Source organism: Trichophyton benhamiae (assembly GCF_000151125.1).
Source record: "Trichophyton benhamiae CBS 112371 chromosome Unknown contig00074.8, whole genome shotgun sequence".
NCBI lineage: Eukaryota > Fungi > Ascomycota > Eurotiomycetes > Onygenales > Arthrodermataceae > Trichophyton > Trichophyton benhamiae.
The window spans coordinates 206,728-221,938 of NW_003315102.1; the positions used below are offsets into that span (position 1 = coordinate 206,728).

Consider the following 15,211-nt stretch of genomic DNA (forward strand, 5'->3'; position numbering starts at 1 on the left):
GGGGGCTTCCTTTATATATCCTCTTCCGTTCACCTCTGGACTACCAATACGAACAGTCTACATCTTGCACTAGGCCTGATGTCTTACATTTAGGCCAGCAAAGTACTTCTTCAGCTTCCTCGTCTTCACGCCTCTGACAGGAACTACCTATAGGCAGCTGATGTTAAACGAGAGGCGAGAGAGGCTTGATGGCGTCTGGACCTTGGCCTCTGCTGCGGGCGATTTCTTGACTCTCCCATCGTTCCTTAAAATAGGGAAAAAGCAATAGCTAGTCAGTAGTGTGTCTAAGTTGCGGGTCTCTCAGCAGATCTTGGATTCTCCAGCAAGCAACTCACTACTGAAATGTCACTGTGTGATGCGCTGAGACTGCGTAGCAATGATCGATACATGTCGTGATATAATTAAAATGGGAGAGGCTATACAGCTATACAGCTATGCCTATCTCCAGTTACCCGCGCGGCTTGTGGGTTTTGAGAATCCACAGCTCCATCTAGTGAACCAGTTAACTAACTAGCTATGACTCAGGTCGATTAACCAGCTCATACGCAGGATATCACAGGCTTTTTCTCTACCACAGTACTCCGTACAGCGTGGGCTGAAGAGATTCTTTCGCGCTGAAGAAGAGTCCCGGTTAAGAAAAGCATAATATATGAATATCTCCCAATTATTGGCCAGCAAAGCTTAAAAACGCTACGAGTTGGAGAAGTCAGCCAGCCAGCCAGACTTCTCACCACCCACCACCACCTCATCCCACAGCCGCCAGCAGACGACAGCGACGTCGACATGGCGAGAGCATCTCCCTTTGACCTGTCCAAGTGCGCAAGACCTAACATCCTTCAGCTGCAGCCATATCGATGTGCAAGAGAGTAGGTCTATCGCCCTTGTCGGGTACAATGTAGTTAGTTGAGCATCGCTGCTAACCGAGTCAGCGACTACAAGGACGACGGCACAAACGTCCTTCTCGATGCCAATGAGAACGCATACGGTCCCAGCCTCACTCTAGAGACCATCGAGAAGTCTGCAGGTGCTCAAGATGGCTCAAGCCCGGGCGATATTGATTTCCTGGGTTTGCACAGATACCCTGACCCGTAAGCAGTTCTGTCTCCACCTCATTAAGTTGCAGACGAGGCAGCTGTTCCTTCTAACGGGTGAATACGATATGGATATAGACATCAAGTAGAGCTGAAGCAGCTATTCTGCAACCTGCGCAATACTCGGATCCATACACAAAAGGAGTTGAAGCCAGAGAATCTCTTTGTTGGCGTGGGCTCGGATGAGTCAATCGATGCCTTAATTCGATGCTTCTGCGTGCCTGGAAAGGACAAGATTTTGACATGTCCCCCCACATATGGCATGTATGCTGTGTCTGCCCAGGTCAATGACGTTGAGGTCGTCAAAGTGCCACTGGATGTTACACAAGGGTTCCAGCTTCGTCCAGCCGCCATAACCGAGGCTCTCTCCGCTGATCCCTCTATTAAGATCGTATATATTTGTTCACCAGGGAACCCGACTGGGAACCTCATCAAAAAGGAGGACATCCAAAAGGTCCTGGAGCACGAAACTTGGAATGGAATAGTCATCGTTGATGAAGCCTATATCGATTTTGCACCTGAAGGGAGCAGCCTGGCGGAATGGGTCACCGAGTGGCCGAACCTCGCTGTTATGCAGACTCTGAGTAAAGCCTTTGGCCTGGCGGGTATTCGACTAGGAGCCACATTCACCAGCCCAGAGATTGCACTCTTGCTGAATAGCATGAAGGCTCCCTACAGCATATCTACCCCTACCAAGTCTCTTGCCATTGCTGGCCTTTCCCCTGAGAACCTTGCTCTGATGCGCAAGAATAGGGAGAAGCTACTTTCTCAGCGCACGAGGCTACTGGAGGAGCTTCCCAAGATTCCTGGAGTTGGTCGATTTCTGGGCGGCACTCACTCCAACTTCCTCTTGGTAGAGATGCTAGACAAGCCGTCGAGTGATGGTGGGAAACCTTGCAACAAGATTGCCCAATCTGTATATCAGACGCTGGCTGAAAATAAGGGAGTAGTCGTTCGTTTTAGGGGTAAAGAGCACGGCTGTGAAGGCTGTCTCAGAATTACAGTAGGAACAGAAGCTGAGGTTACAAGATTCCTATCAGACCTGAGAATCGTTTTGGCGGACATGCTTGGAAGAAAAGAAGTTTAATCTTAAGATATTAGCAAGAGAATGTTTAACTTTTAAACAATATCTATTACCGTTTGAATAGTGCTATTTGAACATGAACGAATGCTTCGCCAGCGCCTTATGAGTATATACGCGCCTGACCAGGATAACCGCCCCTAACAGACCTGCCGAAGAAAAAGGTTCAAATGACACCCAGTGGAATATTACCGCTCACATGATTGACCAAGCCCAACACCGGTTGACAACACTGAATACACCTCCAAAGCTTTTATATCTATTAACTCGTTAGCAATGCCCCCACTCATCGTATCTGTTTTGAAGATAACTCACAAGACGTAAAGGAGTCCTTAGAGGAGCACGACCGCCGTGAAGGAACATCGCAACTGCCTTGCTTGGCGTAGCCTGAAGTTTTCGATACGCTTCATGGACATGCCTTGCCTCGATAGGGGTTCGTCCTTCTTCTGGAGGATCAAAGAGCCCGGTCTCCCTTTTCCTCTTCTTCTTCTCCCCCGATCCATCCTCTGAGGCTCCAAGTCCCTTTTTGCCACGGTCTTCCTGCTCTTTGACTTTCAAAGCTTCCTCAGTTAATGTCTGGACAATCTCAAAGGTAAGGAAGCCAAGGATATCGACGATATCGTCATTTGGCTTGAAATCTGTCACAATACCAAACCCAGCCCATTCCCTGAATCTTTTGGCTTTCCTGAAAGTGAACGATGCTTGCCGGCAGTCTGACCAGAAGACATATTCTTCACGGGTCATATTCTTCGTACGTTCATCCGCAGTAGCGAGGCGTTGGAGTGTGGCGTAATTCTGCTCCTCTTCTTCCTCATCCTCCTCGTCTTCTCTTTCGGGTACCTGGATGGAATATAAACTGTTCAGGTCCCAAGGAAGGCCGATTTTGGCCCTTTTATTCTTAGGTTTGGCTGCGATTTCCTGAGGACCGGCAACACCAGCTCCTACGAGGGCATCGTCTCCAGCTCCAAAATCGGCGGTATCCGCACCACCTTTATCATCAGAGTCTTTAACGTTCTTTCGAACATCCTTCCAGGAAAGAAAAGTCTTCAGGCGAGAAACTTTGGCCTTATCATGCCGTATCAAGAAAAATAGATCGTCTGTAGATATTGATCTAACACCTCGTCTGGCAGCTAGCGTGGTGCTCCGTGATAGCTAGAAGTTTATCAGTAATGCATAACTGCGTCGCATGTTGGATGTAAAGCTAGCTTACCATTTCAATAACTTGTTGCCGTACTATCTCTTCAATAAGTGTAGTGGTTTCCACAGATGCTTCCGCAGATTCCCCTGACACGAACATCATCTATACATATTTTTTTTTAGCACGAGTTCATCCTATTTGAAATGCTCAGTCCTGCATAAAATGTATTTCCCAAGGTATCAACGTGAATACAACGGCATATATCAGCCAAGCAGTGCTCCTACGCAAGGGAGCAGGTCGTGGAGATCCCTGAAACATCCCATGCATATATCATGTCTTGTTGATATATCGGACGTCATAACTCGCGAGCATAAAACTTCCTTGTAGCCCCAAGAGACACGGAAATCGGATGACCTACCTGCTGGATTTCCTGCCGATATTTTGGTGTTCGCTCCATCCTGGCTGGATATCCCACTTAGAAGAGTGTTTGGGTGTTTGGTATCAAATATAGCAGATTCTGATTATTAAAAATTAAAATAAGCTGGATGGATGGTGGAAGACGCATAAAACATATGATATCAAGATGGAGACGAAGTTGAAGATCGAAAAAAGGCGAAAGTTCAAAAATAACCGCGGCTTAGTCAGCATTCTTTTCTACATCCAAAGCGCAAAGACTATAAGTAGTTCGCCCCAGGAGAAACACTAGTGATGAGGGAGCTGGAAATGACTTGATGACCATTTCCCCTACCAAGTATCGTTATTTCTCGCTCTTTTCAAGCGAATTTTCTATCTCAGAATTGAAAGTCAACGTAGTTTTGAAATAATCACGTGACCATCGGTTTTTGCAGCCGCCTTGCCCTTGCCCCGCGGGTTGTATCAGGGTCAAAACTGACACATAGATACCTCAAACATTAGATACATAGCTTGGGAATGTTGAACTGGCCCTATAGCATCCGCCAGCCTCAAATCTTGATTTCAGTCGATAAAATAAGGGACGGTAAGCAAATGCTTGGCGCAGATAAACAATGCCAAGACTTGAAACATCCCGCCGCTAATCTCGATAAGAAAAAACGAGGGCGTAGAAAGGAAGATTTGACAGGAAAAAAAATGTCACACAGCTGCAATACTCTAACTATACATAAAGATGCTTTACCTCGTGGGGCTGGGTCTCGCTGATGAGACTGACATCACTGTTAAGGGTCTGGAAATCGTTAAGAAAGCCGAGAGAGTGTATCTTGAAGCGTACACAAGCATTCTACTCGTTGACACAGCTAAGTTGGTATGCACATCCAAACTGGACCCCCACCCTGTGAGTTGGAGATGTCTAGTTAGCTAACTTGTTGGGCTTGAAGGAAGAATTCTATGGAAGACCGGTGATAGTAGCCGACCGTGAAATGGTCGAATCAAGCAGTGATGAAATCCTACATAATGCAGACAGAGTAGACGTTGCCTTCCTCGTTGTTGGTGATCCCTTTGGGTGCGTGACCACATCACACCACACCACCCTTACCTTACGCGTTCGCTCTGGATTCTCAACTAACGACATAATGATTTCTTTTTATAGGGCTACCACCCATACCGACCTTGTCCTCCGTGCTCGCGAGCTGGGGATTGAAATGAGAAATATTCCGAATGCCTCGATAATGTCCGCTATCGGCTGCACGGGCCTTCAGCTTTATAGTTTTGGCCAGACTGTTAGCATGGTATTTTTTACCGAAACCTGGAAGCCATCTTCTTACTACGATCGGATCAAACAGAATGCTGAGCATGGCTTGCACACCCTTGTGCTCTTGGATATCAAAGTGAAGGAGCAATCGCTAGAGAATATGGCGAGAGGGAGAAAAATATACGAACCTCCAAGATACATGACGGTCGCACAATGTGCCGAGCAAATGCTTGAGACTGAGGCTGAGAGAAAGGAAGGCATCTGTGGCCCTGAGAGCTTAGCGATAGGTGCTGCTCGAGTTGGCGCCGTAGACCAGCAGCTTGTTGTTGGAACTCTCAAAGAGTTGACCAAGGTTGATTTAGGAAAACCATTGCATTCATTGGTTCTTTTAGGCACAAAAACCCACGAACTAGAGCGGGACTATATCCGCCGGTTTGCTGTTGACACAGCTACATTCGACCACATCTGGAAGAAACACTATGAAGCTAAATCATAATCTCAGGTCGATCCCTCAACAAACACCGCCCAAACTGTAGACGTTAGGCTCCAGGAAGAAAAAGGCAAATAATGAGCTATCAACTTCCCCTGAATGCCTCCTCCACCGTAAAAACAGCCGCCCACGTGACAATCGCAAGGTGGTAAACAAGCCGCACTCCAGCTTCTCCAATGACATGTGTTGCAAATTACAATGAATATCAGCCCATCGGGTTTCGTTGCCCGTTTCCTCCTCCTGCATGGATAGGAGCTGAAAGCTGGTGGCTCTAAGGGAAATATTTAAGCCCTTGATCTATTGCAACCGAACACTTCCAATATCTGATTTTGCCTCTTCAATATGCCTGTTCTCAGAGAGCTCTAGAGCTTCCTCGATAATTTCTTTCAGGCATGGTAGTATATATCGTTTACGGGTTCCGGTGGTCAAGAGTTGGCACCCTCACTGCACCAGGGATTCGTCCACATATCGTGATAAATGACCTTCTAGACGCTGCCTCCGACTATATCCAAGAGCCACGAACCGCTAAAGAGGTAATACAATCGTTTGAACGAATTGACGCCAACATCCCATCGCATCTCCCAAATCTGGCTTTAATAGAGCAATATGACCCCGAAGACACCAGGATATCTGCTCTCAGTCAACCATACGCTTTTGTTTGCTCGAAGGTGGTCCCAATCGGAGATGGCTCGGAACCACAGTTCAATTTCTTCTTAAGCCTTGATCTGGAAGATTTCATAAGTAAAGGTCCAGGCTTATCTGCAGCAGAATTGGCCACATTTACGAACCTGAGAGAGGTCCTAGCTCCTGGCGAGAAGATTGGTTGGTGGATAGTATATAACGGGAACCCCGAGAGATTTTCTTCAGACAAGACAGGGTCGGACTCAGATACTACTGAGGGGGATGGCGAGCCAGAAGAAGCTGGTCACAGAAGCGGCCCACCTGTATGTGTACCGATAAAGTCCATTATTATTGCTTTCACCCACACAGTTGCTGATAATCCTGTTAGCCCACTAGATCTGTCAAACCTCCGGCTGTTCCCCCAAAACCGAGGTTTAACCTTCCGGCGAGGCCCAAAAAGTAGTTCGCTGAGGACAAACTTAACGAGCTTTCCGTGGAGCGCGTTTGATGCTCCGACAGTTGATTCCAGTGTATGCTATCCAAAGAGAGTGTAGCCGCCTCGCAATTATTATATTTGCACAGTAACGTCTGACAACCTGCCAGTTTCCAGGCCAGTAAAACGTAGTCACAAGCGTGAACGAAGCAAGATCCTTCCGCGTTTTAGCGCTTGTTTATACTTAAATTTGATGATTACATAATCAGGAGATAAAGTGTCTTGGCTCTGACTTCATCAAGCTAGGGACGTTCGGGCGAGCATCCCAGGGCGCAGAGGCAGAGCAGCACATCGCCAGGACTTCGACGGGCGATCAGTCCATCCGGGATGTGATAGTGTCTAAATACTATATCTGCTAGTCAGTGAAGGCATGGTTCTCTCATTCATCATCGTCCAGAACCGGCAGTAAGTATTGTCGGCCATCTATCCCTTATCTGCTCAGGGAGATCATTCTAACAGGCACCTTAAGGGGCAAAACTCGCCTCGCAAAGTGGTATGCGCCGTATAACGTGAGCGTGTCCTTTCGGAATACTTATTGGCACAGAGACTAACTTCTCGTAGGATGACGAGAAAGTGAGATTAAAGGGCGAGGTGCGAGCTCCTACATATCCCCATGTTTTCTTCGGCCCATCCCTAGTTGTCGCCAGTCGATCGTACATGCCCTTTCACTACTCATGAATGACTCTAACATTGGGCCGGCCACTCCCAGGTTCATCGCCTTGTTGCCCCCCGGGACCAGAAATATCAATCAAACTTCGTCGAGTTTAAGCGGAGCACCAAGATCGTATATAGGCGATATGCGGGCTTGTTCTTCTGTGTCTGCGTCGATGCAAATGATAACGAACTAGCATACCTGGAAGCCATACACTTTTTTGTGGAAGTCCTGGACCAGTTTTTCGGCAACGTCTGTGAGTTAGACTTGGTTTTTAATTTTTACAAGGTATGTTATGTGAAGCTGAGAAGAAAACTGAGGCACGAAAAATTGGCTGACACCCTCATGCATCCAATAGGTTTACGCAATTCTCGATGAGGTGTTTCTTGCCGGTGAAATTCAAGAGACCAGCAAGCAAGTTGTGCTCACAAGGTTGGAGCACCTGGACAAACTTGAATAAGCATCTGAAATGACAAGGATACCCTACATGCTGTTTTTCGTACTCGCCGCCTTAGATTGGCTGGGCATTGTGCATTAAACCTTTTGCATTTGCACTGAGTTTCATGACCAAATGAAGCATCCACACTTTATACAGAATAATAATCTTTTATGCCAAAAGATGGGTGGGTGAAACATTTTTCAACAATCTATACGGGTACTAGACGAGAGAAATGTTCGACAGAAAGAGATGACCTAGCGCACATAGTTGGGTGTTGGGAACGCTGCCGATTCTGCAGATGATACCTTTTTCTTCTTTACCACAACGCCATGGAGGTACCTTCGGTATTTTAGCTTGGTTAATACCGCCCCTCCTGACCTGTATTCTATCTAGCTACCTATATTGATATAGATAAATGTGTTTGTACCTCCGTTTAAAAGCAAGGCAGGTTTAGCTTTTTGATAAGAAGTTTAGTTTGGGGGCTTCCAATCCGTGCGTATTACATAAGCGTCTCTATTTCGACTTCCAGGAAACAACACGATTGACAGATACTAGAACCGAATCAATTGAGATCAATGAGCGCTACTATTAACTACTGCTGGAGTACTGAACCCCGATAAATGACTGTACTTGTGAAGAATAAATCGAAACGATAAAGGAATAAGGTGAAAACCGTATCCTTATTGCATCCCAATAAAGGTCATGCAACTGGGAATACATGGCGGCAATCAAAATCTCCCGCCGGCCTAGTTTGCCAAAACAGGGGGAACAAAAAGGCCAGTTGCCATGGGTTTTTGTTTCCCTGGAACCATGGCTTTCAGCTTCTTGCGGTCAACCTTGAAGCCAGTCGTTGGGTAGCTCGAAAGCCAGTGGATTCCTCCTGTGAGACGTCTCAGACCGGTCAGTTTCTCTGCCGCAAACTGCTCAACCCTCATCTTTGCTACCTTGCTGTTGTTGGCATATTCGGGCTTTAAAATAACGAAAGCAGATGGCTCGTCCATCTGTGTGTCATAGTTCCGAGTACCAACGACCACCACACTGGCAACAGCTGGATGTTCAAATATCACTGACTCGAGTTCACTGGCGGAAACGTGAGATCCATAGCCTTCACCAACCTTCAGGAGTTCCTTGATACGGTCTATGATGTAGACGTTGCAATTCTCGTCGAGATAGCCGTAATCTTTGGTGTGGAACCAACCCTCACTATCAAAGTCCTGGTTTGCGGCCTCGTTGTCCTTGTAACCTCTGTACCTTGCAAGCTTGTTACGGACGAGAATTTCTCCCTCTTCCCCTATTCCACATTCTGCCCCAGTCTCCGTATTGATAACCTTGGCCTGGATTCCATTTGCCAAGGTACCACTTGACCCGGGCTTTTTGGTCGACTCATCCAACTGGATAGCAAGAAGCATGGTCTCCGATGTTGCCCATTCTAGGGTCAAGTGAACTCCTCCAAAGTTATCTGAGACTGTACGTCTTAGGTTTTCATGTATTGGTGCTCCTGCAGTCAGCATCCACTTTACACTGCTCACATCGACGCTGCTAACATCACATCGAGCTAGCCTAGCAGCGAGTGGGGGAGTGATGAAGAGGAAGGTGATACGATGACGTTCAATGACTCCAATATTAGATTCATCAAGGGTGCCATCTGCGAGAACCACTGGGATACCCAATATGATGTTCAACCCCATCATCAACTTAGCATTAATGAAGAACCCAAGGGACAGAGGAGACAGCCAGACATCATTATCGGGATCTGTGTTGTCTGGAATTGTCCTCTTTGTGGCCTCCATTGTGGCAATGAAGTGAGCATCACTTGTAATAACTGACTTCATAGTTCCAGTGGAGCCACTAGTTCTGTTGATGAATGCTTCGTGTTCATCTGCCTCCTTCTCGGTAGTTATCTCAAAGACATTTGCATTTTGATCTCCGACGTTGATCAGATCCTCCATGCATGTCCATCCTTCCTTATTTGCGTCCATCGTCATTAATGGAACAACCCCGGCCAATACCGACGCTACCTCGGCCAGGAATAGAACCTCTGAGTCTGTAATCAGAAGTTTGGCTCTCGCCTGCTCAAGTCTGGCTGCGACATCGGTTTCGGACATTTCTTTCTGAATTGGAATCAACGCAATCGTTGCACCGCTAGCTATAGCTCCATAATAAGCTATAGGATACTCGATCTACAAGTTGCGCATTCCATGTTAGAGGCTTTACTGCGAATTCAGTTCCCAGGAAACCATACCCGGTCCTTTGCCAGGATGCCCACAACATCACCTGGCCTGATATCATATTCCGTACGGAGAGCGTGCGCAAATTGCTTGCTTTTCCTTTCCAGATCTCCGAGCGTCAGGGTGTCTTCTTTTCCATCAACACGGTACAGTACACGGTTAGATGGATATTCCCTGCGCCCATGATGGAAGACGTAATTGAATATGTCAGAATTAGGGACTGGAGGGAGCTCAAGCCTGGACTCGAAGATCATCGTTGCTGGCAGTACTTGGTTGCCTTGGAATATGCGACAGTAAAATTTGAAAGAATCAAGAACGTGAATGCGTGATAAGTTATCTTCAAATTATCTGATCTTTGGTTTTAATTCTTTGGTAGTGCTATGATTGCTGATGGTAAGATAGGGACTGTTGCTGGTCATGACAGATATTTATATTGTGTTCATCTGTCTGAATGGTTGCTACTTGTCCATGACTTTAATCCTACCTGATGATGAAAATGAATTCAAAGGCCATAAAGCCAAATTACATCCGAACTTCATTCAAAGCATCCACTTCCGGGTCGGTGTTAACAGTCGAATGTTCCTCACTCCTAAATACGATATAGTCCAAGATGGACGAAGGGATGAAATGTCGGAGACATAGTTTCTCAAGGAATATCTGATAACAACGAAGGATTCGGTTTATTAAATGTGGTATTTTTGTATTAAGCGCTCATCAACTTACCGCGAATCATGCAAGCTGCTGCATACTGGATCTTCTGTTTACGGTTTCCTAGGGTCAACGGTGCGTATGGAACAAAATGGTGTAATCTAGCCTCAATGTTGAGAATAGATGGTGGGAGGATTTGAAGCATTTCGTGGGCAGAATCTGGATGTGCCTACGGGATTTGCGCCTGCAAAGCGACCTACAGAGATTATTTACCTTGAATAAATAGACGAAGGATCTTGAACATACGTTGAGATTCCTGGAAGAATCACCCAAGATATTGTATGCTGGTATATGAATAATATATCAATAATTCGGAGTCTACGAGACCTTCCTGATCCGATGCCGTTTTATTATATCGTGTCTCAACCAGTGACCGTTGTCCAAATGGTTCCGAAGCGTCTTACTCCTTTAGTTTTTCACCGTACCATCTCTCCCTTTCAGATATATTTTATTTTGATGGATATTCAATCAGTGCTACTTATCCTTTGCCTAAAGTTACTGCAAGTTATACCCCGAACACGCCAAAAATTTATAGGTTGTCCCCTTCATCTGCATTGAGGTACCGATAGCTGCAGACCCATCAGCGTCTTGCAACTTAGAGGTCTAGACAGTTTATTCTTAGGAAACAAACCGTATGGATTTCCACATTGTGATTTATAACTGATAATACCAGATAGCATTTTTCAAGCAAATATGATCGAAAGGAAACAAAACAAGATGAAGAATGCCTAGATCTATAAATTATATTATAACTACCTTGCATCTTATATTCTGGATTGCCGGGCACTCTCTTATAGTCTATCAAATCTGCAAAGGTAACATTTGATTGAATCGTCATAATAGCACAACCAAGTAGAAGTAGACTAAACAGGTCATTTTTCCATCTATTAAGCCTAAAGCGAAAATACTATGGGTAAGGAAAACAGGAAGTTTCGGTATCACCAAACAACACCTTAGTATTAGTTTTGCTCGAATCACCCGCGGCCCTTGCCTTGAAATGCTTCCGGAGGACAATCAGTTTCGTTGTAGGAAAGTAGGCAAGTAATTGTGTTAGCTAACTGATACAATAAATCTGTATGGGTATAGGTGGATTTCCGCTGATTGTAGTAGTTATGGGGTATCGACACTATCGAATTGACTGAGGCACAACATTTTTACTGATATTAAGAAGAATAATCTAACTCTTGGATGGTATGCCTAGGAGTCCTGATGTGGCCCCAAAAACTCCAACATACCCACACAATAGCATTGTATTAGGCTTCTATCGCAATAACAACGGTGGAAAGTGGGTAGTTTTACTCCAACAAGAGAAAATATCTCACAAATTGGCAGCATAGTTAAGTCAGTGCCGCAGGCCGAATTGACGTTGTAGTATTGCGGTAGCATTCTAGCTGTCAAAGCACTAAATTGAGTCTCAAGTAGTTATACCTTGCTCTCTTGTTTTCTCCCGTCCACTGTTTCATATATTTGCAAACAGGAGGCCTTAGTTGTCCTCGCCCCTATCATTGCTGCTGCGGCTGTCATAATCAAGGGCTTTCTCCTTTCCATAGCCCCCGCGTAGAATTCATCCCCATCTTTCACCAACCACAGGGGTGTGTGGCCAGTAACTACAATGGCACACCAGATGGCCGGCCCAGCCCTCCCCAGCCGAGATAACAGCGGAGGACCTAGGTCCATGCTTGATGAGCACTAGTGATGCAATCGACTGCCACGGAGTATATCGAACACCGCAAGAGGTCACAATGGCAAATACAGCACTCTGAGAGCAGCTCGACATTATCCCTCTGCTTTCGGCTTCTAACCAACCCAGGCTTGGATACCCTCAGACGAATGAAAAGGACGGCCAACACCGTATAGTCCGAGATAAACTGGCCATGGGCTGCCTACTCAGCCGGTGGTCCCATTGACCATGTGATAACCAGTGGAAGCTCACAGACATAGAGAATAGCAGCAGAAGCCGGGCCGTGGCTCAGGGGCAAAAGAGGGTGTCTTTGAGGGGCAAAGGGGCCTAGATAGGGGGTATAGGGAGGCGCTTCAATTGCATCAAGCAACTTAAACGATCAAAAGATGCTAGGAAATAGAAGAAAAGAGGAAAATAAACAAACAACCAGAGCTTGAATGCTTCTTCCTGCGACGGAGCCAGCTCAGTTTCCACCTAGTTATCCACAAGTCCACCGGGCTGCATCGATAAGTTGCCGGATAAACCAGGCCCGGCCCGAAGCCCCCTTTTTAAGCCGGTCTCGCCGTGTCGCTTTTTTTTTCTTGGTTAACTAACTAGTTACCTCAAGCTGTTCGACCACACATCACCCCATCCTCCGCCAGTTCGGCTCTGCGGTCCTGAGATCAGAACTCTGTCAATTGCATAGCCCCAGGTGGGATGATGTGTCACCGACTAGATCTAGTTTGAGAGCCTGGGCCTCTCTTGGTGTGTAATGTTTTAATGCGAGACCAGACCTCAGATCAATGTGAGTAACTAATCCTCGTTATCAATTGATTCAATAACTAACTGTTTACATACATGAGCTTTTTGTCAAGGGCATTTCTGAAACGCTGTCGATGCTAATATGGCAGTCATTTCAGGGTGTTTGGTTTCATTTGGTTCTCATAAAAAAAATTGCAAGCTGAATGTCAGTTCAAATAATAGGTGGCCTAATGGTATATAAGTTGGAAGAAATTAACCAAAGATATAGGGAAACTAATACCCCGGGTAGAACTATCCGTCTCTCCAGTCGGCCTCTAGATTCACCCTTGCACAGGCAAGGATAATTCTGGTCAGTGGTGTAAGTGTAGCACGATCCAGCTGGCCTGCGTCATCTATCTCCATAAGCTTCTGCAGCGTGGGGGCTGGACGTATGAACTGGGTATCTTCCCGGCATACCTGCCACTGGGTCTCATTTCCCGCCCTCCATGTCTCCTCTGTGGTGGGGAGAGGCATTTGGAGGATGAGGGCGTCGTCCAAAGGCTCAAAATAATCGAAGTGGAATCTGCGACATCTTGCTGCTAGAACATTGATCAAGTTGACAAAAAATACACATCGTCGCAGTGACTCTGCGAATTTCCAGCGATTCCAGTCGGTCTCTGTGTCTGAGGTGACGGCTTCTTTATATAAACTACACAATCGACGAGTCATCTATCAAAACTTTGTGAGCCCCCTTAGCTGCCACCACAAAATAAAAAAAAAATTCCTCGAATTGCGAAGAATGGAAGCATGCGGGATGTACCTTTAATAAAAATGAAATATGAAACTCGGCTGCCAGTCCCGATCCCGTTTGCGGCCTATCAACTTCAACGGGGCCTGTTGTTGTGCTCCGATCATCCAAGGAGCTGAGGATTTGATAAACACTAACAGCATGGAGCGCAGCCAGACATGTTTCCGGCTGATCCACATACAGGTGGAACTCTCGGATCAGCTTCTCCCGCTGAGTATTTATCATGGTATCGATAAAGCTCGAGCTTGATTCGACACTACTGTCGTACGCAGAGGCACAAGCCAGTGCTATACCCAACGGCTCAGCCATACCTCCCTGTGCACAGCGATACAGGCTATGGTGGATAAACGGTGACCAAAAATCACGTTGAAGAATCTTTTTGGGATAATCGCGCACCCTCCGAGACAGTTCCTCGAAGAGTTCTCCGGTATTACTAGAGACCGTACTGTGTCCTGGGAGAAAGTTGTTTGAAAAGAAGTCCTCGTCGCAACTAAAGTCGCCATTTGGAGACAGCCCTAGCCCTATGGACGATGAAGCACCAGATGAAGAAAGCAGTGGTGGAACTTGAGGAAGTGATAGCGGCTCACCGGGACCAGGCAGTTTCGATATATGATGTTGCTCCGGTGTTTGAGAAAAGTATGAGAGCAGCTCACTGTGATATTCAGAAGGATAATTTTCGGGGAGAAAGCTTTCGTTCCATCCCATTGATGCTGACATTTCGAGGGCGGGAAATGCTTGATCATTGATATTCTGAAGCATGAGATCCGCATTACCGACCTCTGGACTCCACGGAAAGGTGGCTACAGTGCTACTACTGTCCTGAGAACCAGAAGAGGTGGCAATACTGCCATCATTGTAGGGCATACTTGGAGCAGGGATAATTATATCGTGAGCTTCACCGATCGATGTTGAGTCCCTTGCTGTCACTGCGGTATCGTCCTAGCCCACAGAGACACCACAATGAACCTCGATTAACGGCTGATTCAACCCACAAGGTTTTCTCTTGCTGCCTACACAAATTTAAAGGGCGAGCAGAGTAACATACCTGGTGCACCCGTGCAGTGGGTGGGTAGTGACATGCTGTCTGTGATTGAACACAGCGACTACATGCTGGACGAGTCAAGCAACATCGCAACTTTTTCTGTGCGCAAGTTTCGCAAGACTTTCTCTTTGAGACTCGCTCGTGATTAGCAGACTTAAGACAACGGCGTCGGTGCCGGTCTCGAAGATCGCCTAGATGGTGGAGTTAGCACTCTGGACCCCGACAGTTGGGGGGAATTGGGAAAGGGAAAGGCTTGTTTACGCCGGCGGTAGGACTTGTTGCATTGATGGCACCTGAAATCTCCATCTGCTACAACAGCAGCAGCAACAGTGTCCATGTCTCTGAGACAGCCT

At 46.5% G+C, this 15,211-nt stretch overlaps 6 protein-coding genes across 6 annotated transcripts; 3 read left to right on the plus strand and 3 right to left on the minus strand.

Annotated features, from left to right (window-relative positions):
* Nucleotides 1-376: 376 nt before the first annotated feature.
* On the plus strand, nt 377-2,178 carry ARB_00076 (uncharacterized protein; the record flags this gene model as incomplete). Its single annotated transcript, XM_003013583.1, has 4 exons — nt 377-463; nt 637-815; nt 930-1,088; nt 1,170-2,178. 4 exons carry the CDS (start codon nt 377-379, stop codon nt 2,176-2,178), a joined length of 1,434 nt encoding a protein of 477 aa, XP_003013629.1.
* A 264-nt stretch (nt 2,179-2,442) lies between these two features.
* ARB_00077 (uncharacterized protein) lies at nt 2,443-3,469 on the minus strand (the record flags this gene model as incomplete). Its single annotated transcript, XM_003013584.1, has 2 exons — nt 2,443-3,324; nt 3,383-3,469. 2 exons carry the CDS (start codon nt 3,467-3,469, stop codon nt 2,443-2,445), a joined length of 969 nt encoding a protein of 322 aa, XP_003013630.1.
* A 985-nt stretch (nt 3,470-4,454) lies between these two features.
* ARB_00078 (uncharacterized protein) lies at nt 4,455-5,472 on the plus strand (the record flags this gene model as incomplete). Its single annotated transcript, XM_003013585.1, is given in 2 exon segments — nt 4,455-4,619; nt 4,639-5,472. The coding sequence occupies 2 exon segments, from the start codon at nt 4,455-4,457 to the stop codon at nt 5,470-5,472; spliced, it is 999 nt and encodes a 332-aa protein (XP_003013631.1).
* A 386-nt stretch (nt 5,473-5,858) lies between these two features.
* On the plus strand, nt 5,859-6,525 carry ARB_00079 (uncharacterized protein; the record flags this gene model as incomplete). The annotated part of the gene is made up of 2 exons (XM_003013586.1): nt 5,859-6,410; nt 6,484-6,525. The coding sequence occupies 2 exons, from the start codon at nt 5,859-5,861 to the stop codon at nt 6,523-6,525; spliced, it is 594 nt and encodes a 197-aa protein (XP_003013632.1).
* Nucleotides 6,526-8,417: 1,892 nt separating this feature from the next.
* Nucleotides 8,418-10,153, minus strand: ARB_00080 (uncharacterized protein; the record flags this gene model as incomplete). Its single annotated transcript, XM_003013587.1, has 2 exons — nt 8,418-9,851; nt 9,914-10,153. 2 exons carry the CDS (start codon nt 10,151-10,153, stop codon nt 8,418-8,420), a joined length of 1,674 nt encoding a protein of 557 aa, XP_003013633.1.
* A 3,167-nt stretch (nt 10,154-13,320) lies between these two features.
* ARB_00081 (C6 transcription factor, putative) lies at nt 13,321-14,680 on the minus strand (the record flags this gene model as incomplete). The annotated part of the gene is made up of 2 exons (XM_003013588.1): nt 13,321-13,737; nt 13,829-14,680. The coding sequence occupies 2 exons, from the start codon at nt 14,678-14,680 to the stop codon at nt 13,321-13,323; spliced, it is 1,269 nt and encodes a 422-aa protein (XP_003013634.1).
* Nucleotides 14,681-15,211: the final 531 nt, after the last annotated feature.